Consider the following 26,875-nt stretch of genomic DNA (forward strand, 5'->3'; position numbering starts at 1 on the left):
TACCATGTCCCAGGTTAACATGAATAGCCTTCTCAGACAGTTTACTAACTTGGAGCCGACCAGTCTTTTATCCCCCTAATGTCGAGCGCCAAGCAGGGTAAGAAGTCGCGACTGGGAAACGAACCCCGACCCTCTACTCTCCGGGCAAACACTCTATCCATTAGACCACAGAGGCGGTCTGTTTACTTTTAATACCATATTTCCCGGTCAGAAAAAAAAACAGTTGGTAAGGAAATATGAATGTGTGCAGATGAAGTCAAGAGTGAGTGGGTATGGTTTTACGCCGTCTTCGGCGTGACGGGCGAACGCTTTGACCACTAGGCTACCCGACCGCCCCGATGAAGTCAAGTGTCTCCTGCAGTCTGCTGAGCTCCATAAGTAACCCTCACGAAAATTCAATCAACAATCTAAATTCAAGACATGCACCAGTTTAGTCTTTGTCCCTGCATTAAGGGGCCACCTCTGTGGTCTAGTGGATAAAGCGTCTGGGGGACGAAACGTTGTGGTTCGACTGCATCATTCCAAAAGACATGAAAGATGGTACTTGTTGTTAAACCCTACCTGGTGCTTGGCATTGAGGGGTTTTCTATGCTTGTTGTAAGAGGCGACTAACGGGATCAGATGGTCAGGCTCGCTGACAGGTTGATGCATGTCATCGATCCCAGTTGCTTAGATCGATGCTCGGGATGTCAATCACTGGATTGTCTGGTCCAGACTCGATTATTTACAGACCGCCGTCATATAGCTGGAATATTGCTGAGTGCGGCGTTAAACAACAAACAAACAAATAAAGTACAATGTGAGTGAAATATTTCATTGGGCTAGCACAAAAACCCAGCATCAGTACAAACTGGTTTGTTTGTTGTTTCCCTCACTCAACGATCACCCGATCTCGCAAGCCGCCTTATATGGCAGACCCTAGACTAACATTTAGTCTCTGAAATCTTATATTACACAATATCCTTCTTGACTCTAAAAATAAAAAAATTCCCTATGCTGATTTCAGAATAGAGCTAGCTTGAGCTGGCTAGACTTGCTTTTGTATGCATTTCTAGATTATGTTTTTTTCATAAAATAAATATATTCCACGGTCATGGTGCAGGACTATGTGGAATAGAGCTAGCTTGAGCTGGCTAGACTTGCTTTTGTATGCATTTCTAGATTATTATTTTTTCATAAAATAAATATATTCCACGGTCATGGTGCAGGACTAGACAGACCCGTGAAGTTTCCGGGGTAGAATAGGTCTTCAGCAACCCACACTTGCCGTTAAAGGTGACTATGCTTGACGTAAAAGGCGACTTACGGGATCGGGTGGTCAGGCTCACTGACTTGGTTGATAGATGTCATCGATCCCAATTGCGTAGATCGATGCTCATGATGTCAATCACTGGATTGTCTGGTCCAGACTCGATTATTTTACAGACCGCCGTCATATAGCTGGAATATTGTTGAGTGCGGCGTTAACCAACCAACAGCAACCTTGTATGACAATCATAGTCTCGCCACGGAAAGCTTGCGTTGCTGAAGGCCTTTACTCTACCCAGAATTAGCTGTACATTTATGATAAATAATCTGAGCATAAGCATTGGCCATCCATAGATATAATACTGATAAAGTTTTACGGCCTAAATATGCTATACCAACGAATTCTGAAAATCAGCATGTCATATTTATTTATATATCTAACAAACAGCAACATTTACTTGATATTTCTGAAGCTCTGTTCTCGTTCTTTAATGAATAACAGGTCAAAATGTGACGTTTTTCCCCCGAAACGCTGTAACGCCACAGAAAAAAGATCTCACAGATGGCAACAGAGATATATTCATTTTCTTAGCCCTTCTGCTTGAAATGCAACTGTTGATTTGTTTTGGAGTCTTGAGGACTGATCACTGGAACTACATCACTTGTCCTAATCACGAAGGACTTGACCAACATGAACCCAGAAAGCATGTTGATGGTGACATGCATCCACATGAAGTTTTAGTTTCTGACCTTATATACAAAGTTAAGTTACTAATAAATATAATTTCCTTTTGAGAAAATGTTCCCCATCTTTTGTCATGCATTTTGAGAGATTTTAAAAATGTGGTCAAATGGCAAATATCGGTCCAAATTCCCCCCCCCCCCCCCCCCCCCCAAAAAAAACCAAACAAAACAAACACAACAACATCAAACATACACGACATTTCATTTGGAAACAATGGCAGACTAATGGCCATAAATCGTTTCCCTTGTTTGTAAAGAAAACCATTTTTCTCAGGGAGGGTGTGGTAGCCTAGTGGTTAAAGCGTTCGCTCGTCACGCCGAAGACCCGGGTTCGATTCCCGACATGGGTACAATGTGAAGCCTATTTCTGGTGTCCCCCCGCCGTGATATTGCTGGAATATTGCTAAAAGCGGCGTAAACCCATACTCACTCACTCACTCACTCACTATTAGGTTAGTGGCGATCTGTCAGTGAATGTCTCCACACACTCCCCTAGCATATGTCTTCCATGAAGGTTTTTTTCGAGGTTGTGTCAGGTTTCCATCGGCAAAAAGACAGAACCCTTTGTAGGTATCCTAAGTTAGGGCGCTACCAGCATCCTCTGTAGGATTTGGTTGGTTGCTTTGTTTAACTCCGTACTCAGCAATATGCCAACTATATGACGGCGGTCTGTAAATAATCGAGTCTGGACCATACAATTCAGCGATTAATATCACGAGCATCGATCCACGCAATTGGGATCGATGACATGTATCAACCACCTGACCACCCTCTCCCGTTAGTCGCCTTTTATGACAAGCATAGTCGCCTTTTACGGCAAGCATGGGTTGCTGAAGACCTATTCTAACCCGGATCTTCACGTGTCTCCTCTGAAGGAGACTGTACCAATGTTGGATGGGCCACGTTGGCGCAATCGCTGTTGAATTAATGTAAACATTTGCTGTAGGAGTCAAAATGGGGGACTGACGTAATTGTTTTCCGATCGCCAATTCATCTGTGACAATGCATCTATGCCTTCCATGAAAGGTTCCAAGAAGCCTGAGTTGAACCGTGGAAGTTGTGAATTCTACTTTGTGTGTAAATACAGGGTTTGGAAAAGAAAAAGGCTCTGTTTTATCAGTAAGGGAAATTCAACACCATTAATTAATTAATTATCCAGTCCAACACTGCAAGGGATGTGTCAATATTCGCCAAGTTGATGGTTGTAAACAAGGCATGGTGTAAGGGAGGTAACTCTCAAACTACTGTACACAACGTCAGCGAGGCTGAGCCGGCTCGTCGACAGAGTGTTCGTCATGACGGTCTCAATACTATGTCAAACAAGTATGGGGACACACAAAATATCTCAATGGCTACAAAGACAACTAGGAAACATTGGGTAATTTCAAATACTGTGGCATATCATGGATGAATCTTTCTGACCAGACACTGGCAAACCAATCAAATAATACCCGTATGTTGAACGTAAAGTGTAAACGGTTATTTTGAGGTAAGGTGAAATGGGGTTTAACGTCACATCAAAGATTATATCACTTAAATAGCGATGTTCATGCATATGTGTGGCTGCTTGAACTAGTTCAGACTAATGCCGATTTTATAGTGAGAGCCTACTGAGATACCATGCCGCAGTTTCACATGAACACCTCAATCAGACACAGTATACCAACTCCGAGCTGACCAGTCCTAGTTTTAGCTGCTTAATACCGAGTACCAGGTAGGGTAACAACAAGTACCATCTTTTGACGTCTCTTGGTGTGATGCGGCAGGGGATTGAACCCCGAACCTTCTGCTCTGTGGGCGGACGCTCTACCACTAGACCACAGAGGTGATCGGGGGTCATTTTGAAGTCACATGCCATTACACAGTGAATAATGGGTGTGACCAACCTGGTTCCTGACGGAATCTGCACATAGATTTCTCATGGACCTGGCAAGTATCTGTAATGTTTCCTGGGTCATTCTTGCTGAAGGAATCTGCAGGGCTGTTGCAGGTTTGCAGACAGGGGATGAAAATCGCGAACACGTGGTCCCGAAATGTCCCAAACATGTTCAATTGGGACGAGATCAGGGGAATGTGCTGGCCACTGCATTCTCTGAACGCCCCCCTGAGTGAGAAAGTCGGTGACAACACGTGCACGATGTGGCCTGGCATTATCATCCTGAAACATGGCACCAGGTCCAATGGCGTTGTGAGACGGATTCACAAGGGTCCAACAACCTCATCCCTGTGTCGGATACCAGATTGCCATGGATATGATAAAGGGAGTCCTGTGATGCGAAACCGATGCCCCCAACAGCATGACAGACCCTCGGCCGAACCTGTCACGTTCAGACCATCGCATCATGGAAACGTTCTCCTCGCCTTCTGAACACACTGAAACGGCCACCATGATACTGCAAACTCAACCCACCATGACCAGCACTGTCCGAGGGAAACTGTCGGTTGTAGAACGTGGAGAACACGTCACTTCCTCTCCTTACTCACTAAAACATCCAGGGTAACAACCAAGACTCGGCTTTCGTGAACTAGAAAAGTTATTTGGGCTGTCGCTGCAGATATGGCTGCCGCACATAGCAGCTGTTCCAAAGACTGGACAAAACACACTCGTACAGAAAAATCTCGAGGTTTTGGGTTCAAATTGCCCCTGAACTATAACAGTGTGCAGGTTTTTCAAATGCACTTTCAACACCACAAAAAGGTTTTCCTAGTTCATCTGAGAGCGTTTTATTTGACATTGGGGAATCACCTGCCGCCAGATCCATATTTGTCATCTCCTACGACCAGCATTTGCGTTTTAATCCCTTTGGAAATCTACTTTGGCACATATTTGAGACTGATTTTTATATGGTGTTGACGTTTTGGATAGGTGTTAAGGGACCAACCAACTCAACCCTGGAATCCCATCTGGATTCAGTCCCCGGCCGCGTCATACAAAAAAACGTTAAAAGATGGTACTTGTTGTTACCCTGTCTGGTGCTCGGTATTAAGGGGCTAAAACAAGGACTGGTTGGCTCGGAGTCAATATACTGTGTCTGAGTGGGGTATTCATGTTAAACTGCGGCATGGTATCTCAGTGAGCTAGCACTATAAATCGGCATCAGTCCTGACTAGTACAAGCAGCCACACAAACACACACACGTACATGCACGTCGCTATATAAGTGCAATAATCTTGGATGCGACGTTAAACCCAATTTCACCTCACCTTACCATCTGGTGAACAAAATGTGATTGAATCTTGTTTCAGGCCTCATTCAAATATCAAATCTTGAAAAACAACAGACATGTAAGCAAATATTATTCATTTTTTATTCATGATATATTTTGATTTTTCAAAATACACTTTTTTCCACAATCTTCTCTCACATATTAACATATTATTCCAAATATATATATTTATATGTATTTATATGATATTTACAACTTAAACAACCAAAATATACACAGATTAACCTTGGGATGAACTGGAGACATTAGTAAGCTCCCTGTCACCACGCTCATGTGGGACATAGTAAACAAACAGACACAGGAATGACACCACACACATCAGTTCAGTCCTCACAACTTCCTCCTTCAGAGATGTTCCAGTACACTGTTACAATAATTCCATACATATTTCTCTCATTTAAAATAAAGATGCAAAGATAGCATTACCAGCTTTCATTTTCAAATTTGAAGGACACATTACCTGGATGTAAAATGCGATATACAGTCTCTTAGACATTGTTCTCAGAGAGGGGCGCTACATCATTCAATTACAGGAACGGTTCTACATATTTTCACTGGAACCTGAAGTTAATTATTAAGGAAATTCTATGTATTGTACGATTAAAAAACCCCTCTTTCTTTAAAAGTATGAATCCATTCACCTGACGAAGGGGCAAGAAGTAGCCCTGAAATGTTGTGCATGTCTACTAAAGAGGCTGTCCATAACACTCATTATCATTATTTCCATTTGCTAAATGCCCATGCAGCCCTCGCCTTATAAACTCTTTTACTTAAAGGCTAAAAAATGAATTGGAACTTAACTCAAGTTTGGATCACGACATACCATTTAACAGAAGAGGTGCATGAAGAAATCTGTCAAAAGTTTGAAAAAAAGTAGTCCCACAATGGAAATCCAGAAATGTGAAATAAAAATACAAATAAAGGTTATTTTTGTTCAGCAACACTTGCGATAATGAAATGAAGGTTGAATGGTGTCAAATAATTCAGATATAAACAGAACACATGGCATAAACCACTAAAAATATCCATGGAACAAACGTGTTACTGTTGACACTGTAGATGTGGACTGGCTGATGGACTTGGTGTGTGTGCTTGGATGTCACTGGAGCTGAATCAGAGAGACCTTATTGGCCAGGGCCCCATTCCACAAAGTGATTGTAGCTCTAAGATGATCGTAACTACCATACTTCAACATAGACTTACGACCGTCGCAGCGCTATGATCGCTTTGTGGAACGGGACCCAGGGCCCCATTCCACAAAGTGATCGTAGTGCTAAGATGATCGTAACTACCATACTTCATCATAGACTTACGACTGTCGCAGCGCTACTATTGCTTCTTGGAACGGGGCCCTGTAGAATACAGATGTAAGGATGCGTTAAATAGGGTAAGTTACGAATGTTTTTCTTCACAACCAAATGACAAACAAGCACTATGAGGGGAGATAACAGAGAGCTTTCCCTTTTATGTCATATGTTAAGGAATATATTTTATCTACCATGAGAAACTGATAAACATAAAATAACATACAAAGGTATCTACATTCTCAAACAAGGACCGTTCATTTAACATAAGAATGGGGAGTGTCATTGAATAATTTGGGGATGCTAAATATTACTGGGACGTTCGTTGCAAGTAGAGATTTTACTGTTAAAGAATTGGCGCCAGATATTGTAGGGAATCAAGAATGGGTGTCTGGTGTGATGAGTGAACACTTCTACATCTTGCTGACCCACCCACTCCATAAATGGTAAATATTTTACATTTTCATGAAATAAAGTGATTAGGTGTCACGAGTGAGAATGTTTATCACAGATTCAGCAACATTTCAGCAATATCCTGGCAGGGACAGTGAGGCTGTTTATCTATTATTAGTTGGTTTACAAAATGTTTGGCATAAGATTAATTTTGGTGGTCGAAAAATATTTTTTAATTTTCAGCTTCCAGATAAGCACTGGTGCTAATGAATGAAAATCAAACAACTTTTTACATGGAAAGATGTGTATTTCATTACATCTTATTATCAAAACTCTTTTCTAATTTCAATTTTTTTTGTCAGACTGTCTCATAAACCCCCAAAGATCTTCACACATCATGAATGTTTGGGGATTTAATCCACGCCTTCAATGTGACTACCAAATTAGGTCAGAAGTTGATTGGATACAGATTGTGGGCGGGGTTTGGACTTCACACTCCCTGACAGGAAATATTAAATAACCGGTCCCTTTTTAGAATACAGCGTGCCACAAACACAGGGAACTCAACACACACAAATTATTTAAAACAATGGAATGTGTACTTTTGATTAGACACTGTTATACATCACATACATGACATCTAAATGCATTGCTTAGGCAAACATGTAATAATCACTAGCATTGAGCATATGTTATACTTAAGCAGTATGTGTGAAATATTATATACGAGATCCTCAGAATGTGGTAGATTTCATTTTCAGTCCAATGGTTCAATCTCTAAAATGAAATAATTGTATTTTCAACCACAAGTTAAAAAACACATTTGGAAACAAACCAATCTTAAAATGACCTGTCAGAAATTTAGAAAATCATAAAAACACCTTATTAAAAGTTTTGTGTTTATTCTCAACACTAGCTTAAAATCAATATTAGGAACAGTGATAGTTTGAAAACTGCTCATCCGCATTTTATTTACATTAATCACTTGTCAAATGAAATAATATAACTTGATGAATAAATTAAACCAGTAGTATAATTGTTTTGAAAACAAATGTGCCTACAGCGTCCATGTTGATTATTTTAGTCTCAAATTGATTACAATGTTCTAATCCCAAAGAGACAACACAAACTTCCTTTGATATTTTGTATGTTTGATTCAATGAATAAAATAGGAAGAGAAAACAGTTTAAAAAGGAATTCATTTGTATTATCCTCTGAGGTAAAATAATTATTTGTTTTGTAATGGGAAACTCACTGGTTTATTTTCCTCACATTTGCACTTGTCGTGGAGCTACCATCGCTTTGTGCAAGTGGGACCCGACACTTTTATCGACCAGTGGACAGTCTATATTTGAGACAAAAACAATAACAATGTGGTCTTAAGTTTAACAATATATATACACAGACTTCCTAATAAGGGAATGGAGACTATACACTCAATCCCGGTACTGACAGATGTCACTTAAAACCTGAAGATAATAAATCACTTTTAATTTGGGGCTTTGATGATACAAAGTTTGGGATATGAAATGTATCAAGAAGATACACAAAAAACGAATGTTCAATGTTATTGGATGTATTTTAAGGCTACATAATATCTGGGCAACAATTTGGGCAGGGGACACCAAAAATGGGCTTCACACATTGTACCCATGTGGGGATGCTAACCTGGGTCTTCGGCGTGATAAACGAACGCTTTAACCACAAAGCTACCCCACCGCCCGTAAACTTATATGAAATATTAGGTTGGTAGATCAGTGAACCAAATGATTTGAAGATCACTGCCTCAATGGGCAAACCAGAGACCCCCAATACAGTGGAATTTGGATCTATCACTACTGGAAGTGAAACTATCATTTCAAAGGGAAGAGAATTTATGGATGTCAACTTCTTTATTATGAGGAACACAACATTTTGGAGAATATGCTTACTCCTTCATCAGGTTGATAAAGGAGTAAGCATATACTCCGAAACATTGTCCCTCATAATAAAGAAGTTGACATCAATAAATGTGTATCACTTCTCAATGCCTTTCAAACACTTACTATTATACTATTACTTAATTTCACTGTGAGATACAACAGACATAGCTCATTAACAAGAATTAAATTTTTGTCTAATCTGGACTTCACAGTTTAGTTTCACCAGGTTCCACTGTATTATTAAACTCAAATTGATTCTGGAAACAGGTCATGGGTTCACCTTATACCTTAAAGTACAAGTTGGAGTCTGTAAATCTTGAAATTAATGCTTCTCCAAATTAATACGACTGCTGACCCCTAGCCAAAAATGCGACTCAATATCAATGCGACTCCCCCCACCCCATCCCCAGTGGAATGATGTATGTCGGTGCACGTTGGGTCGTGTCGGCCTTTAACAAAGTGTTGCAAGGGTGGCGTCTGTCTTTGACTGCTGGAGCGGTCAGTTATGCCTAGTTTGACATGAGTGGGAAGAACTCTTGACCCCAGCAGTGATAACTCACTGGATGCCTATTGTTTAATTTCTATTCTTTGAATGACATTTTTATATACTTGTTACAACTGCTGCTCAATAAACCATGTTTGTGTTTATATTCAAGTTGGTATTTCCGCTATCCAAAGTCTGCAGTGAGGCCTTTTTATAGTCGATAGTCATTTTCGAGACAAAAATGCGAAATTTTGCGTACAGAGACCCTCGCATTTTTTGCATTTTATTCACGTTCGTGTTAATTTCAAGATTTACAGTATTGGACAACATGGAAAACATTTTCTGCTACACTTGTCTCCTGCGGCCACTGACAACTGATAATGGTATCACCAACTCGGGATCTGTATCAGCACAGCTGCCCTATCTCAATATGTATGATGAAATTAGTTTCAAACAGAATCATTTGATCAATATACATTTTAAAATATTGCTCTAGTCTGTTAAAGTAATTTAAAACACTCAGTAAAATGCTGCATGAACGTAAAGCTGAAGAATATGGGAGTATGTAATTTCAGTTATTGGCAGTGACTTCAATCCATTAACATTGAAAGATTTGGCGTCAGTGTAAGCAGTGATGTAAAAATAAAACGTTATCAACCATTGAATTAGAGCATGTGCATGTCTGAAAAACTGAATAATATTGGCTGTCATAAAAAGTCAATATTTTGGCATCTGTGTCATGATATTACACTTTGTATGAATGATCATTTCATCAATATGATGACTAAAATATAACTGCTGTTCTTATTCACTGAAACCACATGAAGCCTTCAGGACAGAAAAAGATCATGTCAACCTGACCTAAAGTCAATTTACCAGGGAGAAGGGAGATAATTTCAATATTCTTGAAGTTACCTCCCTTTGTCCTAAAACTGACATCTTTGAAAGGTAGCGAGTTCACACTGAACATCTACAGTCACATGAGACAAAAGGGTTTGATACAATATCACTGTATTAATAATGATGGCTGCTTGATATATGGTGACCTACATATTGTACAACCCATATTTGACCTATAATAAACACCTTTCACTAAAATACAAGACCCTTTCTCGAAGACATCTCAACCTATACGACATATAGAATTTAAATTTTAAATGATAGGGACACTTTATTCCTAATTCCCCACAATGTTCAGAAAAATATCACAACATGATTGATCTTTTTTGCTACAAGTTGAGATTGAAATGTATATAGAAAACTGGTATACTTGTGAATATTTTTTTCCTTCAAATTGTATAGATCAATCAAGATTCATACAAAGAGCATCCTTGGAGAAAACTGAACTCTGAAATGAGCGTTGTATTTTAACAATCAGATGAAGTCTAAAAGTTTTGAATCTCTCTGTCACAGTGGAATCACAACCAAACTCGGCGCTGCATCAATTACAGCCTTAATTACACCAACATTGCACAGATGCTGTGCATGCACCTCATCCTGAACGCCAAAATTGAGCATCTTTGTCAAATGTACCAATCTGTTCGAACATCACATATTCTGGGCTTGATGAAAGAGGAATAAATTCAGGTTTAGAAGGACAGACTGACATCAGTTCCATGAAGTCGAGAGATCACAAATGATACATCGGTTCGTCCACAATTCATTCTGATTCTCTGAAAGTGAACTCTTTCCTTTCCTTATATACACTATCACCTGAATCCATGAACACATCATGAAGAAGGAAGGAGACTTCGTCTGATATTTCCTAGTTGTGTTTTGCTCTCTTCCCCTTCATGTAGTCTGTCCACCGATTTGCCGTTGTTTTGAATAACGGATCCCGCTCTATAACACTGAGCTCCAGTAACTGGTTGATATGTGTTGTATGATAATCCCAACGAGCTCGGTTTGGGGCCAGACCTAAAGTAATGTGCCGCAAGTCGTAAAACGTTCCCGAGCCTGTATCAAACATACCCAACATGAACTTAAGAGAAGTCAATCCACGTTTATACAAATTATTTGCCATATCGGCAGCTTCACCTGAAGCTGTTTCTTTAAGGTCGTACAGACCAAGAAGTGAATATATGAATCCATTCAACACAAAACTGCTTGGAGTCGTCGGATATTCTTCATACCAGTCGTATTCTCCAGCAAACTTGGCCAACACTCCTCCCTGTTCGCTACTGATTTCAAACAATTTCATTGCATCAATAGCCGCGATTAAATATTTCTGCGCCTTTGTTTTCCAGTATGCTCTTACAAGAAGTGACATTGCTTGACCTTGGGCCATCGCGGAGTACCACCCTGGGGGAAGCTCGAGCAGATTCGGAATGAGTTTACGCCGCACAGCGATTGGCCATCCTCCACGGTCATTCTGATGACTGACCAACCAGTTGGCAGCATCATAGAAATGCTCCAAATGTGCTGATGATGATAACGTCAAATTATCAAGGTGGCCATGACCCCGTATGGTGATCTCCCGAATTTTGGAAAACTGATATTTCATTTTAATTCGTTTTGTTTTGGAATATTTCAGTCCAAGGCCCTTCTGGAGGTCTATAGATATATCCCTTGCTATGTGGTGCCATCGTCCTCTTGTGTCCCCGAGGCCGTAGTAGATGTCTTTGCCCTCGCATATGATGAGGGTGTTGCTCAGGACGTAGTGCAGGTTGAACACAACAGTACTGAGGGTCTCCACACTCACAGTCAAACTGCCGTTGGTGGAAAATTTCAGGTCGGCTGTTACATACTTGTTCACCTTTTCATCAGCAACAATTCTTATACCCGGGAGCTTGGTGGAATCTGGAATTGTCGAAACAATTAGAAAAGTTAGGTTACTGTTAGCTTTCACTGTATCTATGGATATGTCACATATAAACACACCAGTGAGTCTCTTAGAATATCTTATCTCATCACTTGATATAATTTTGTTTGAAATATTTGTTAGTTTCTACAGAATGTTAAAGGTCTCCAAACAAATGCAGACCAGGGTTCATTCTTAGAAAAAAATAATTCATTGCTTCGAATTCATAATATTTATTCATCCTCTCATGTCAGATTATTACTTAAAACATTTCCACAACGAAATTTAATGGGACTCTCAGCATGAATGCTGACTAAAGGGAGATAACTCCTACAGGCTTACCGTGCCCAACTATCCGGTGGTGTATTTGGGCCACTATCATAGCAAGCATTACAGATTTTTCATAATGTTCAAAATTACTTGGTGTGTCAAAGGATTACAGAAAGTGTACAATTTTATGTGGGTTAGTTCAATAAATATTGATCTGGAGTTGTGTATTTCAGTCTGGAAATCCCTTTCAATTTTAACATCATACCAAGGAACACTGAACACTGCACGTGGTTATTCTTAGGTGAAATGGGATGTAAGGACACATTCAAGATTTTTGTTCTTCTATGTGTAGTGTGTGTCTCTGCTTGTAGTGAGAGTGAGTGAGTATGGTTTACCCCACTTTTAGCAATATTCCAGAAATATCACGGCGGGGGACACCAGAAATGGGCTTCACACATTTTACCCACATTGGGAATCAACCCCAGGTCTTCCCTGTGACGAGCGAACTCTTTAGCCACTAGGCTACCCGACTGCCCCAAAGCCCAGACAAATGCAGGTTTTAGAGTGCTAGTGCCACAGTTCAACATGGATACCCCGCTCCGAGCTGACCAGTCATTTTCATCCCCTTAATGCCAGGCAGGGTAACAACAGGTACATTCTTTTACAATCTTTTGGTATGAGGGGATCCAACCACCGACCCTCCCATCTCTGGGCAAATGCTCTATCTACTCCGCCATGAGGCGGTTACTTCTTTCATGAGGAGCGGTCGGGGAGCCTAGTGGTTAAAGTGTTTGCTCGTCACGCTGAAGACCCGGGTTCGATTCCTGACATGGGTACAATGTGTGAAGCCCATTTCTGGTGTCCCCTGCTGTGATATTGCTGGAATATTGCTAAAAGCGGAGTAAAACCATACTCACTCACTCTTTCATGAAGTCAACATACCTGATGTCGAAAATTGTACTACGTGTGAGAACTTGGAGGCATCATTCTTCAAAACAGCAAATGACCGCTGTTCTGGAACTATCCAGTCTGCAGGGCTGTCCTCCTCTCCATCCTCCAGGATTATCACATCCGGCTCTCCATCCATCATGTACTTGCTGTGGTGACTCAAGCCATACTGGGCGATCTGTATCGGGTAGTAGTGTCCTTCTGGAGTCCACTGTGTGGAGACTGGTACACCTGTGTAACACATAGCAGGTGAGGAGTGGTGCGAGGAGCTTACAGTGACAAAAATACTTAAAGATGCGGGAGGGGACAACACTGTGTGGATACTGGGACACCTGTGTAACACATAGCAGGTGAGGAGTGGTGCGAGGAGCTTACAGTGGCAAAAATACTTAAAGATGAGAGGCGGGGACAACACTGTATGGAGTCTGGGACACCTGTGTAACACATAGCAGGTGAGTAGTTGTGCGAGGAGCTTACAAAGACAAAAATACTTAAAGATGAGAGGATAGATATTTGCCATGAAAAATTAACAAAACATATTACTTAAACCTGTTGGCAAAAAAACTGCCAAAATGTAAAATAAATAAATCAGAATGAAAGTACAATGATTTGCAATTAAAAAAGTTGAATTATTTATTCATAGAGCCAAAAGCAATTCTTTCGCCTTGTTTACAGTCATAAACATCCATAAAAAAAAGTAAAGGCAAATATGACTAAGACTCTAAAATGTTCTTTTTTACCTTTATTTTGTAATCAAGTTTTGGTCAAGAAATAAACCCTGACAATGTATTATTTTACTTTTTTTTGCCTACTGACCAGGGAAATCTCTACAACAAGTGACATCCATTATGACATATTTCTTAATTGGTGAGTTTTGAACGTTTTTCAAATGTGGTAAAACATTTGTGTCAATTCCAATCACTTAAGTCTGTTTATACATGAAACAGAATGGCATTTGGATAAATAAAAAAAATATATTAATTTCAATAACTCAAACACTTCAAAGGGATTAAAAAAATCCCAAACAACAGCACATTCCCATGGGGATTATCCTGTGTAAATGTTCAAACAGATTTTTCTAACTAAACCAAACAAACAGCGTGAAAAGATACCTTCGAAGCCACTGATGCACTTCACTCTGTCCCTCTGTTCCACGTTGTAATACTCGAACGACATGAAAATGCCGCTGGGAGAATATTTGGGTCGAGGTTTGTGGATCTTTGAATTCGAATGTTGCCATTCCAGTCGGTCGTAACCGTCTGTGTTGACAATGGAACCATATATCTGCAACACAAATAATAAAGATACCTAATAATCACGAAGATAACACATTCTCCAAATAATGCTGACCATTGTAAAATTTACAGAAGTGACCGATATTCCAGGAAATTCCTGGTGGAGAATTCCAGGAATTGGCTTGTATCCATGAAGGGAATAGAACCTGGGCCTTTGGCGGGACAAGAAAACCCATTAACCACCCTACTGCCCCCAGTTACAGAAGAATTTTAGAACTAATTTGATTCATGGTTCCAATGTTACCATAACCATAGTAACAGAGTTATTAAATATCTGTCTGCATTGTTATATAAAAGACGAGATCAGTAAATCATTGCACAAACCCTGTAGTAAGTTTTATATGCCGTATACCCTATAGCCCAGGGCGCTCTCAAAATTAGAAATAGGGGGCTCTTATTGGAATATTATTTTAGTGAAAAAAACAGAGTTGAATGATAAATTTCATGGTTTATGCTGACAGCCTGAAATGTTTATGTACGACAGATATATTTTTCCAGAATTTAATTTCCCATAATTAAGTGTGCACATAACACATGAGTGCGTATTATACGCGAATAAATAAGTCTTGTGTACATTGATCAATCGGACGGGGTGCTAATTGGGATTGTTCACTGGCCAATATATTAGCCAATATCGCTGTGGGCGCTTATTAGAGCGGGGCGCTTATTACGTCATATAGCATGTTGATAAAAAATATCAAATGCCAATTTTTTTTGTTTCAAATTCTATTACATAACAAAGTTGTACATAATTGCACCAGGATGGTGTGAATGAATACAATATTACACCTGCATGTGATATTGTGTTGTTTTGGGAAAATATTTATACATTCACTTTCTTCAAGTAAACTCCATACATGAAGAAGAAAACTGTTATAGTCAGTCATGTTGGGGATTAATTAATACCCATGTATTCCCCCATGAAGAAAATCAGGTTTGTTTACCACTGCTTTGAATAGTATTTCAGTCATATTACAGCTTAATGCGAGAGATAAGACAACCTAAGAATCACAGATCCTGGCACAACCAAGGGAGGCAACTCTGTACAGTAAATGAAAAGGATTGGTTGAATGGTGAGCTGCAAACCTCAAAGTAGTCCTGGATGAACCGGAAAGGTACATAGACCTCATTTCCCTCCCGGCGACACTTGACGGCATAGTCGTCATTGATGACACAATCAATCTCCTTGTACTTGATGAGGGGCGTGTCCTTGTTTTTGATGGAATTGGTCCCCCGGGGGACGTTCATGTGATCATCGTAGCTCCTCTCGCCTGTAACGTCTTCTCTGTAGAAAATAAACTACCATTCAGCAAAACATATCTGTGTAACCAAAATGAAATGAGTTATAGTCCTTCACCACATGATGGAATTTCCAACAATGTTCTATCATAAAGTTTTCCAGTCTCGATATATCACCAATAGAAAGTAACAATTTATTCCTTGATACTGGATATTTATCAGTACAAATGGAACTACTCACACAATGAAAATGAATAATCATGTTTTGAAGTATCAGAGTTTTTGTGCTCAAGTCCATCTCAAAACACATCAACCAAAACATTGTGGTGTTTGATCACCTCATGCCTCGTATGATTTCTGGGCCCATTTTGCCAAATATTACAAAATATCAAATATGTGATTTAGGATTCTTATATCGCTACACTGATTGAAATACATGCTATGATATCGTTCAAGTACATAAAAGACCTCAGGCTTGTGAACAATTTCATAGACAGCTTGCAATATTTTGTGTAATTATCAGCAATATTCCTGCTCTGTGTATTGAACCGTCATGAGAAGACAGTGTATTCATACATCGACACTTCAATCCATCACTGACACTCCTGAAATATAAACTGCCTACTTTCTTACCCCCAGTTTGACAATGAAATATTGTGATGATACAACTGTGTGTATTAAGTATTGGCAGTCTGATGAATAACACAGCGAGCTGAATGAGATCTCCACAACAATCATTCATTCACATGCAATCATTCATTCAAACTTTGGGAGAGGTGGACGAAAAGTTTCAGCATAAATTTTACAAATACTTGTTTAAATAAAATCGCCAAAATATATTTTATATTGGGAAAGTTACAAATACATACAAATTTGATTATTGGGGCTTTTTTAGTATCACCACACTGCATGATAGTGAGTGAGTGAGTATGGTTTTACGCCGCTTTTAGCAATTATCCAGCAATATTACGGCAGGGGACATCTGACATGGGCTTCACTTATAGGAAGTGCATCGCAGACATATGGAAATATTTCATTGTAAAATGAACTGCTATGAACAAATTCTGGATCGTCACTGTATATGCGTCAAATCTGATACAATATTTTTCCGAAATTTAGACAACAGAATAGTGCTAAAGAATGCCAACCATGCCTCTTGAATGCAGAAAATGAATATGAATGATTTGACATTGTACCTGTAGAAGTTGTTATCTTGCCTGTTGATGGTGCACTGACTCCATAGACACACAGACAAGAAGGCAGACGACACGACCACTGCCGCGAAGAACTTGATGATTCTACTCCTTCGCATCCTCAGATTGCCTCATACGGCCATCTCGCATCTGAAACAAGGAAGACAAAGCATGAGGAATATCGAATACAAAACATTGAAAGATATATTGGAAATACTAAGATCAAAGATCCTCATCAGAATTGACAAAGATATAATATGGGAAACAATGACCATCCACACTGCGCAAATGATGCAGTAAAACGTCGCCAACAATTAATATAACAACATTGGAAAGGAGGAATCAGAAACGAATACAAAAACAATGAAAATGTAGGTGTCACCATTATAAAAACACCGGAAATAAAACACAAAACATAAGAATCAATGAGAACCGAAACTTCAACAGCTTTTCTGAAACCATATTCCTTCAAAGGTTAACATTCCTGAAAGCAACAGCTTGACTATCTTCACAGACTCAACAATGTTTCTCAACTGTTGAATCTCACGCAAGTATTCCCCTTCAAACTCCTCCAATCTATGGTAGACATCTGTTCCCGTCTGCTGTTCATATCCTTATACGAAGCAGTACCAATCCCATCATCCATTTCCATACAACCAAAACTACTTTCAAATAATCTACACAACTGTTAAAAAAAGAAAATCGCTCCACATCTCAAGACAATATGCAACCTCAATTTCTCATGCAGATATTCTGTTCAAAGCTAAAACTCATAAATTTCAAATTTATGAACTGACTCCAAGATCCCACATTTAGCAAGGCAGATATTAATCATCTCCAGCCCAGATGCACCTAAACCTTCCCAGGCGTAATGACGAAGCAGGTAGTATCTATGCTGTAGCCAACTTCGTCATTATGACGTAACACACCTGTCAACACTGATCTCATTAACCTGCAAACATTATACATAGTATCCTGCCAAGACTTTACCCAAACCTGGTAAAACTGTCTACACCTGCGAGAAATATCACAAATAGCTTTCTTTAGACAAACATTCCAAATTTATCTGGACGTTTGGCGATTTTCTTCTTCAGTTGCCAAAGAGCCTTGGGGTACGATATTAATAAATAATTCATTTTCTTAAGTGACACATAAGAGGAATAAGTTCCCAAAATGGCTGTTGTGGTTGATTAAATGATATTTTGCTGAATGACAAGCGTGGGAGGCAAGTAGTCGCATTAATTGAAAAGTAAATTTGACATTCGGATAGATTGCCAATAATATCCATTACAGTTTACACTGTGTATCATGGCTGAACGGAAACACCAGAACTCTCATCACAAAAAAGATCCGTTAAAAATAAACTGAAGCACTATAAAGATTAGAAAATATCCAATGATATTAGTTTCATAAATGATCAAAAATATTTTATCAATATTCCTTATCTCCTTCAGAATAAAATCAATATGAGATGACATAATCGGGACTATTTTTGTAGGGTGTTGTTCACAGGGTTTCATTCTGTTTGCGAATGTATTTCGGGAGCAGAGAATAGGCTGACTGTATTAACATTATACATTTGGTGTAGAATATTCTAAACAGAAAACTGGATTGGTCAGCAGGCAAACATCGATTTTCAGACCTTTCCAGTACAAATATGTTTGGAAAAGTACAAAACAATACGTGGGTAGTGTGGATATTTTAAAGTAAGTTCTTGTTTATGCATTGTGAAGGGAAGGGTAATCATGGTCAGATTCAATTATTCTTGTGTCATTTGTGTCACTTGTGTCGGTGTTATGGACAATGGAATCTGTCAGCACCAGAACAAACACACAGTTGACTAGGTTAATTTATCATCAGCTAAAATAGGACCTTGTCTAGACTTTCTTCACTCAGGTTTTCAGACTGCAACTGTTATATTTGATGCTGCACTTTTACATAAACTTAATCAGTTAATTATTCAGTCCTCCCAGCCTTAACTTCAGGCTTTATCTACTGAATCATCATCATCATCATCAGTATCATCATCAGCAGCAGCAGCAGAAGCACAGAGGACCGTCATAAATTCTTATAAATTAAGAGTGCAGAAGGTTGATGGTTCGATCCCCTGGCCGTATCATGCCAAAAGATGTTAAAAGATGGTACTTGTTGTTACCCTGCATGGAACACAGCACTAAGGAGATAAAACAAGGACTGGTCAGCATAATGTGTCTGAGCAGCTGTAGATACTATCATATTTAGTCCACTAAATAACATATAGCAAAACACTTAAAAAAGGAAATTTCTACTAGTCCTCATGATACCTTCACCATTGGGCAGTTTGGCAAGGACTACAGGACTAGAGTCAAATTTCTAATGCTCCTGAATCAGGTATCCATGTTAAACTGTGGTATGGTATCTCAGTGGGCTAGCACTATATAAAAAAACATGGCATAAATCCTGACCAGCACCAGCAAGTGCTCATTCACGTTGCTACATAAGTGCAATTAGTTTGAATGCAACGTTAAACCACATTTCACCTCACCTATAAATGGAAGTCAAAGAGTGAGTTGAGTTCACCGATTTTAAACAACATTTTAGCCACATGACGTATCTCTGGAGGAAGCCTCAAGCAGGCGGACATTTTCCACTTGGATAAAATAATTAGTATTGGAATGGTGCTGACAAACCAAGAACCATATTCAGTACCAGTCTAGAATTTGAAACCATCATCCTCGATCCTGACACTGAATGATCTGTAAAGCTAATCGCAGCACCTTAGACAATTGGTCTATACAACCCTTAAATAGGTCATAATTGACACTGATTGGATCATTATCACACCAACAGCAATAAGTACATTCCCATGAACTTCACACCGAATTCAATAACATGCATGAAAATATAGATAAAAAACTAACCAACAGAACCAACCTTTTCCTGCACAATCGCTCAAGGCACTACAACAAATTTTGTCTTTTACAAGCAGAAGAAATGTTCATCCAAAACTACACCAACAGGCTCGGACCGAGCTTTTTGACACAATGAATGATGCCTTCATACTGTCTGAACTCACTGGCTCCAGTTGACTCCAGGACTGACTCCATATCATGCTGACATCCCCATGTACGTACGTTCCTGCAAACCCTAGGCAAGACAATAACCACTTTTTCACCAATTCAGCAGCGTTATTCCTTGTCATGCAGAGAAAACATTTTTATGGCGAGATATCTGTAAATGCTTTATGGTTGAGTGTAGGGTACAGACCCCTTTGGCTGTGGAAATGGAACAATTCATAAAAAACATAAATCACTGAAGTTGGTTTCATGTCATGTTTTGTTTGTTTCTTAGTTCTGGAATAAATTGTATTGAAAACAGCCCCTGGGCTTTTGAATATGACATATTTTCTAACATGTGTATGAAGAGAATTTTTTGTGAGAGAAATGTGTTCAAAAATGGCAAGTTTACTTCAGAAAAGTAAACACGCTAAAACTTTTGAAAACACATCTGTTTTAACTTATACCTTGAAATGTTGCAAAAAATATAACTTTCATACAAATCCGACAGCTTTTAGTTTGAATTTCACTCTTGTATGGAGATTAATTACCCTTAAATATCCTTTTTAAGTGAAAATGATTTTTTATGCAGCAATGAAAAATATTCCAGCTGAATAATCGAGCAGGATCCAGGACAACCAGTGGTTTACAGCATGACCAACAATCAGAGCTACAAGGTGCCATGACACAGATTCCAAGGAAAACATTTGACCACCAAATGTGGTACATTTAAACTGACATTTACAGCAGATTGAATACACACTGGGTTATCCATCAATAATAAAACCAGAAGTGATTCCATGGCATTTGATATGTTAACCAAGCAATCTTTTTCTGTTTCTGTTTCCATAAACTAAAAAGAATTTAGGCCACGCCCTCTAACAGACTACAGTTCCCTGATTGGCCAACAACAGAATGAACAATGTCAACATTATAACAAATGTTATATTTGGGATAACACTTTCTTAGTAAAGTACAGATTCTCATACTCTTTTTAGGTTGAGTCCCGTCCGGGATTCGAACCCACACTTGCCAGAGTGAGGCACCTAATCGCCAGCACACAAATGTCAACATTGTTTTTGTGTTAACTTACTAGCAGTCTGTGAAGTTGTTATTGTTGACATGATTGTTTGTAAAAATTGATTTCAATATGTTTTTGCATTTATGGAGCTATAAATACAAAAAATGGTGTACACACTATGCACATCTGTTTTTAAATTTATACCTCCATAAATGCATAAAATGTTGAGTGAATTCTTAATCCCAATCTGGCTTTCACCATCTCTCTGCCCTTGAAGATAGTTAGCTGTGCTTTTCCCACGAAACACTGTTGAGTACTGATAGCAACACTGAAAATGTTGGACGATTGATTGTGGATAATGTATAGATGAGGTGAGGTGAAATGGGGTTTAACGTTGCGTCCAAGATTATTGCACTTACATAGCGTCGTGCATGCATGTGTGTGTGTGTGTGTTTGTATGGCTGCTTGTACTAGTCTGGACTAATGCCGATTTATAGTCCTAGCTCACTGAGATACCATGCCGCAGTTTAACATGAATACCCCACTCAGACACAGTATACTGACTCCGAGCCAACCAGTCCTTGTTTTAGCCCCTTAAAGCCGAGCGCCTGACAGGGTAACAACAAGTACCATCTTTTAATGTCATTTGGTATGACGCAGCTGAGGATCGAACTCCGGGCCTTCCGATCTCTGGGCGGATACTCTACCCCTAGACCATGGAGGCAGTTAGATAATATATGGAATGTTACCCCTGTTTCTTTTGATATCAAATACGTTAACCCTCATCAGAGGTGTAAACTTTTATCAACTTGTGTGATATTAGAAGACACACAGGTGAGATTGTCTATGTATAAACCTTTGCGTTACATGAAATGAATGCAGATCTGTTGAAACCCATGAGGCAATGCTAAGAATTAAATTTTGTATCAATTACTTCACCACTGCACCAGTCTAGCATAAGGCCAGCATAAGGCCAGCATAAGGCCCAGCATAAGACCAACATAAGGCCCAGCATAAGGCCCAGCAAGGGAAAGGGAAAATATAATTTCTTTAAACAAGACAACCCCCATAAATCAACCTTTTTACATCAGAAAAGAAGAATATTTGTATGACATTTTTAAACCAATTTGTGCAGAACTCTCTTAAACATTCTAGTGAGTTGGTAATAAAATGGTCCTAAACCGTCCCAATCTGTACGAATCGTAAACTTGTAGTTTTGCCAATCTTTCAGCTGTTGGGAGATTTGCAAGAAGCATTATGGAGTCTTCACAGTGGATGTGTCAACACTCAGGCTGAGTTCCTTCTCATGGCCTGCTTGGATCAGTAAAAAAACAGCAGAGAAACTGAAAACAGCCGTTAAGTCTTCTATTTTAAAACGAGCAAGGTAGAAAAAACGTGTACAAATCTTCATAACTTTCCAAAAATGATCACATTTATCATGCTATGTACTACAGGAGCTACAGACACTACACATCAGGAATCACAATACTACAGGTTCTGTATCAGGCACCACATGGCACAGGTATGTACTGTATCAGATACTACAGGTACTGTATCACAGACCACATACTACAAGTCTGTACCACAGACCACATACTACAGGTACTGTACGTATCATACACCACCACCTCCGTGGTCTAGTAGTAGAGCATCTGCCCGGAGAGCGGAAGGTCACGTCATACCTAACACCGTTAAAAGATGGTACTTGTTCTTACCCTGTCTTGCGCTCAGCATTAAGACGCTAAAACAAGGACTGGTCGGCTCAGAGTCAGTATACTGTGTCTGAGTGGGGTATTCATGTTAAACTGTGGCATGGTATCTCAGTGGGCTAGCACTAAAAATCATCTTAAGACTAATACAAGCAGCCACACACACACACAAACACGTGGTTATGCAAGTGCAATAATCTTGGACGCGACGTAAAACCCCATTTCACCTCACCTCACATACCACATATCAGGTACATACGGGTACTCTGTCAGGTACAACAAGAGATACTACACATTCTACAGGTACAATATGAGATACCACATATTAGGTACATACGGGTACTCTGTCAGGTACAACAAGAGATACTACACATTCTACAGGTACAATATGAGATACCACATATTCATGTACCGACTTCTCCATACACATGCAATATATATGCAATTCAAAATGTTCCTTGGCTGTTGTTAAAATCTTTCAAAGTAAAAAATATACTCACAGTTTCTTAATACATTCCCAAATACAAAGACCAAATACCAAGTCCCCATGCATCAAACACAGATCAAAGCAAACAACGAGTTACTTACACAGCAACGCATCCAAACCTAAACACATTCAGTTTCAACAAGAACATGAAGCTTTGCTCGAACTGCCCTTGATAACAATTCACACCAAGATGTATCTCGAAATTCAAAAAGAACAAAATAGCCTGGTGATGAAGTCTCAGAGATAGGAGGTAGGTGAATGAGTTTTTGTTATCTACTGTCTCTCAACAAACGCCTCTAACATCGGCAACCATTATGTTATCATTAAAAAAAAGTTATCTTAATAGAATCGGCTCTAGGACCCGACTGTCAGCTGCTCTGATGTCATTTCAAAGGTTGTAAATATAGATATCAACGTGATATGTCCCCCCTTCTCCCAGGCCATCATTAATAAAGCATAGTCACAGTTATCTGGGTCCCCACAAGAAATGAATTTGTAAAAAATCCTAAAATGACATTATCTTGCAATTCTACTTCCTGTAACACCAGATAAGTTGAGCATTCCTTTTCCAATGCATTTAAGTTATTCCGGGGAATACGTCAAAATGCAATGAAAACAATGACAGCTGATTTTTTTATCCTTCAGGTCCATGAGTGAAACTCATAGAATTTGTTTGTGCACGTCTGTACTGGAGAGAGCTGCAATGTTCAACATTTGAGATATACCAATAAGGATAGCACTAAGATGTTTCAACAGTTCATTTCAAACTTTTAGAGTGAGTGAGTGAATATGGTTTCACGTGTATGCACGTCGCTATATAAGTGCAATAATCTTAATTATTGACTTAAATTTTTATGCAGGTTTTTATAAGTTGATTAAAAGTAGTTCATCATTGAGTGAGTGAGTATGGTTTTACGCCGCTTTTAGCAATATTCCAGCAATATCACGGCGGGGGACACCAGAAATGGGCTTCACACATTGTACCCATGTCGGGAATCGAACCCGGGTCTTCGGCGTGACGAACGAACGCCTTAACCACTAGGCTACCCGACCGCCCCTCAAACTGTAAGAAGGGAGAGAGACCGAAAACAAAACATTGTACATGCAGTATACTATTTCAATTAGTCTTTCAAGCTAACTCTAGCATATATCTTTCACAAAACAATAGTTCTCAGCAAGCTCTAGGAGTCCATTCTCAAACCCAATTTGGCATGAGGTGTGGTGAAATGGGGTTTGATTGTTTATTTGTTGTTTAAAGCCACATTCAGCAATATTCCAGCTACATGACGGCGGTCTGTAAATAATCAAGTCTGGTCCAAACAATCTAGTGATTAACATCATGAGCATTGGTCCATGCAATAGGGATACGATGACATGCATCATCGAAGTCAGCGATTCTGACCACCCGATCGCCTTAGTCACCTCTTACAAAAAACATTAGTCGCCTTTATGGCAAGCATGGATTTCTAAAGACCTATTCTACACAGATCTTCACAGGTTGAAAATGGGGTTTAACCTCGCATCCAAGATTATTGCACTTTATAGCGATGTGCTAGACCACTGTGATACCATGTAGCAGATTAACATGAATACCCCACTCAGACACAGTATACTGACTCCGAGACAACTAGTCCTTGTGTTATTCTTTTAATGCTGAGTGCCAGGCAGGGTAACAACAAGTATCATCTTTTAATGCTGAGTGCCAGGCAGGGTAACAACAAGTAATATCTTTTGATGTCCCTTGGTATGACACGGTGGGGGTTCGAACCCCAACTTTCTGCTCTCGGGGTGGAGGCTCTAGACTGTGGAGGTTGGCCAAATTGGCTTGAAATTAAGAGACTTGAGAGCTCCTTAATAATCAGCTCCTTTACAGAATACTTTTGTATTAAACCTCAAATGCTACTCAAAACCTGATTCTTTCCTATTACCATAGTTACAGTGTCATGCTGTGACAAATTAACCATAGCAACAGGAAAGAATTGGGTGGTCCTTGACTTCTTTTGAGTAGTATAAAAAACTCTTTTTGGAAGGCTGTATGTTAGCATATATTTCAAAGTTCCACCCCAGCTAGCAGCTGAGAATTGTAACTTGAGCACTGATCAACCTAGAATGGAATTAAACAGGGTTTCCTTCACCAACTGATATCCTAGATTTCTTTCACCACTGACGCCAGAGAAATCCCAGTCCTTCAATAACGATAAGTCATTCCTTGGTTTATCCCTCCTCTCTTCTAAATGCATGACTTAGCCCCAACACTGCACATATCTATCATCTGACTGCACTTCCTTAATGGGCTGTTTGCATGGAAGTCCTGTGCTGAGATACATACAGACCAATTAACATGTAAAATGCATGGATTGCTTAATTCGGTCCAGTGAAAACTGGCGGGTGGAATTTCTTTCATGAGGGCAGATCACAGAATGTACTCTGTACAGAGGTCTGTGATCATCCAATATGTTCTTTGATTAAAATGCCTACATTTCTTGTTAAAACCATCTTTCAGTTCTCATCAAAATTATCTGAAATTCTATTGAGGACTGGAGATGAAACACTTGGAAGTTCAAGATGAAAATAAAAATATTTTCAATGTTTGAAGTGCATCTAAAAATTTACTTTCATGGATTAAGTGCCTTTTTCAATAGGCCAAATATAAATACAGAATTGCCACGAAAAAAAACAACATTTGAAACTGAAACTAAGTAGTGAAAACAATCTAGCACTTTGTGAACAATATCATGTGACATTTTGATCTGAGGGGACATATTCCTAATCTTCTTGACTGTATAGTATTGTGATTAACATTTAAACCAGAAAAATATATCTTATTGATTAAGGATTACCTCATCCAAAATTTAGTAAAATAGAAAAAAGATATAAATAAAACTGCTGTGTAAGATTGAAAATATGCCTTAAGAAACCATCTTTTTCTCAAACCATTTCCTTCAAGAGCTTTCTTAAGAATTAACCTTTACAATATTCTATTTAATTGTTGTATCCTGCAAGTATATTTTTACATCAAGAAGTTAAATCCTAACTGGCCTGAAAAAATATAGCTGATATATTTTCTCACGGGTCCATAATTCTATATACACCGATTGACAAAATAGCGCTTCGTTGTTGAAGGCAACATTCAACGACCATTATGGGATTAAAAAATGACAAGAGATGCTTCCCACATTATGAGAGTGGATGACTGGTTTGTTAAATCTTTATTAGAAATAATGATGACTTTTTCAGTATAATTACGTTTTTCTTCTTATATTATTCAATATCTGCGAGTACCAGCACATGTCTTGCAGTCCGACTTCGCAGTGTTGTTTGCCCTTCACTTTCTTGTTCAGCTTTTCAACGGGTCATATCATTTTCTTTCGTATTTCAATGGTTAAGTTAAAACCTTGGCTTATCTACGGGGTTGGCTTATCTGCGGTAATATACGGTAATTCTAATTTGTCCAAAAAGTTGTATATACACTAGCATATTCTCTGTACGTGTGACAAATGGACTGAAAAGAAAAAAACAACTGGCTAATTACAAAGAACATAAGTCACAAACCAAA

General features: G+C 39.1%; 1 protein-coding gene across 16 annotated transcripts in view; it reads right to left on the minus strand.

Moving 5' to 3' along the window:
- Positions 1-7,540: 7,540 nt before the first annotated feature.
- Positions 7,541-26,875, minus strand: part of LOC139471512 (D-glucuronyl C5-epimerase-like) — a 339,447-nt gene continuing 320,112 nt past the window's right edge. For 15 of the 16 annotated variants that reach the window (XM_071253878.1, XM_071253880.1, XM_071253876.1 and 12 more), the window contains 5 exons: positions 17,071-17,217; positions 15,722-15,920; positions 14,453-14,624; positions 13,335-13,571; positions 7,541-12,121 (listed from right to left, as the gene is read on the minus strand). In XM_071253878.1, the coding sequence (XP_071109979.1) occupies positions 11,088-12,121; positions 13,335-13,571; positions 14,453-14,624; positions 15,722-15,920; positions 17,071-17,186 (1,758 nt within the window). In that variant the 5' untranslated portion in view covers positions 17,187-17,217 and the 3' untranslated portion in view covers positions 7,541-11,087. Of the gene's footprint in view, positions 12,122-13,334; positions 13,572-14,452; positions 14,625-15,721; positions 15,921-17,070; positions 17,218-17,864; positions 17,888-26,875 lie in introns of those variants that run through there. The other variant, XM_071253892.1, reaches the window with a different exon arrangement.

The sequence above is a fragment of the Haliotis cracherodii genome, unplaced genomic scaffold (genome assembly GCF_022045235.1).
Source record: "Haliotis cracherodii isolate W230 unplaced genomic scaffold, xgHalCrac1.p SCAF_23, whole genome shotgun sequence".
In the NCBI taxonomy this organism is placed as follows: domain Eukaryota; kingdom Metazoa; phylum Mollusca; class Gastropoda; order Lepetellida; family Haliotidae; genus Haliotis; species Haliotis cracherodii.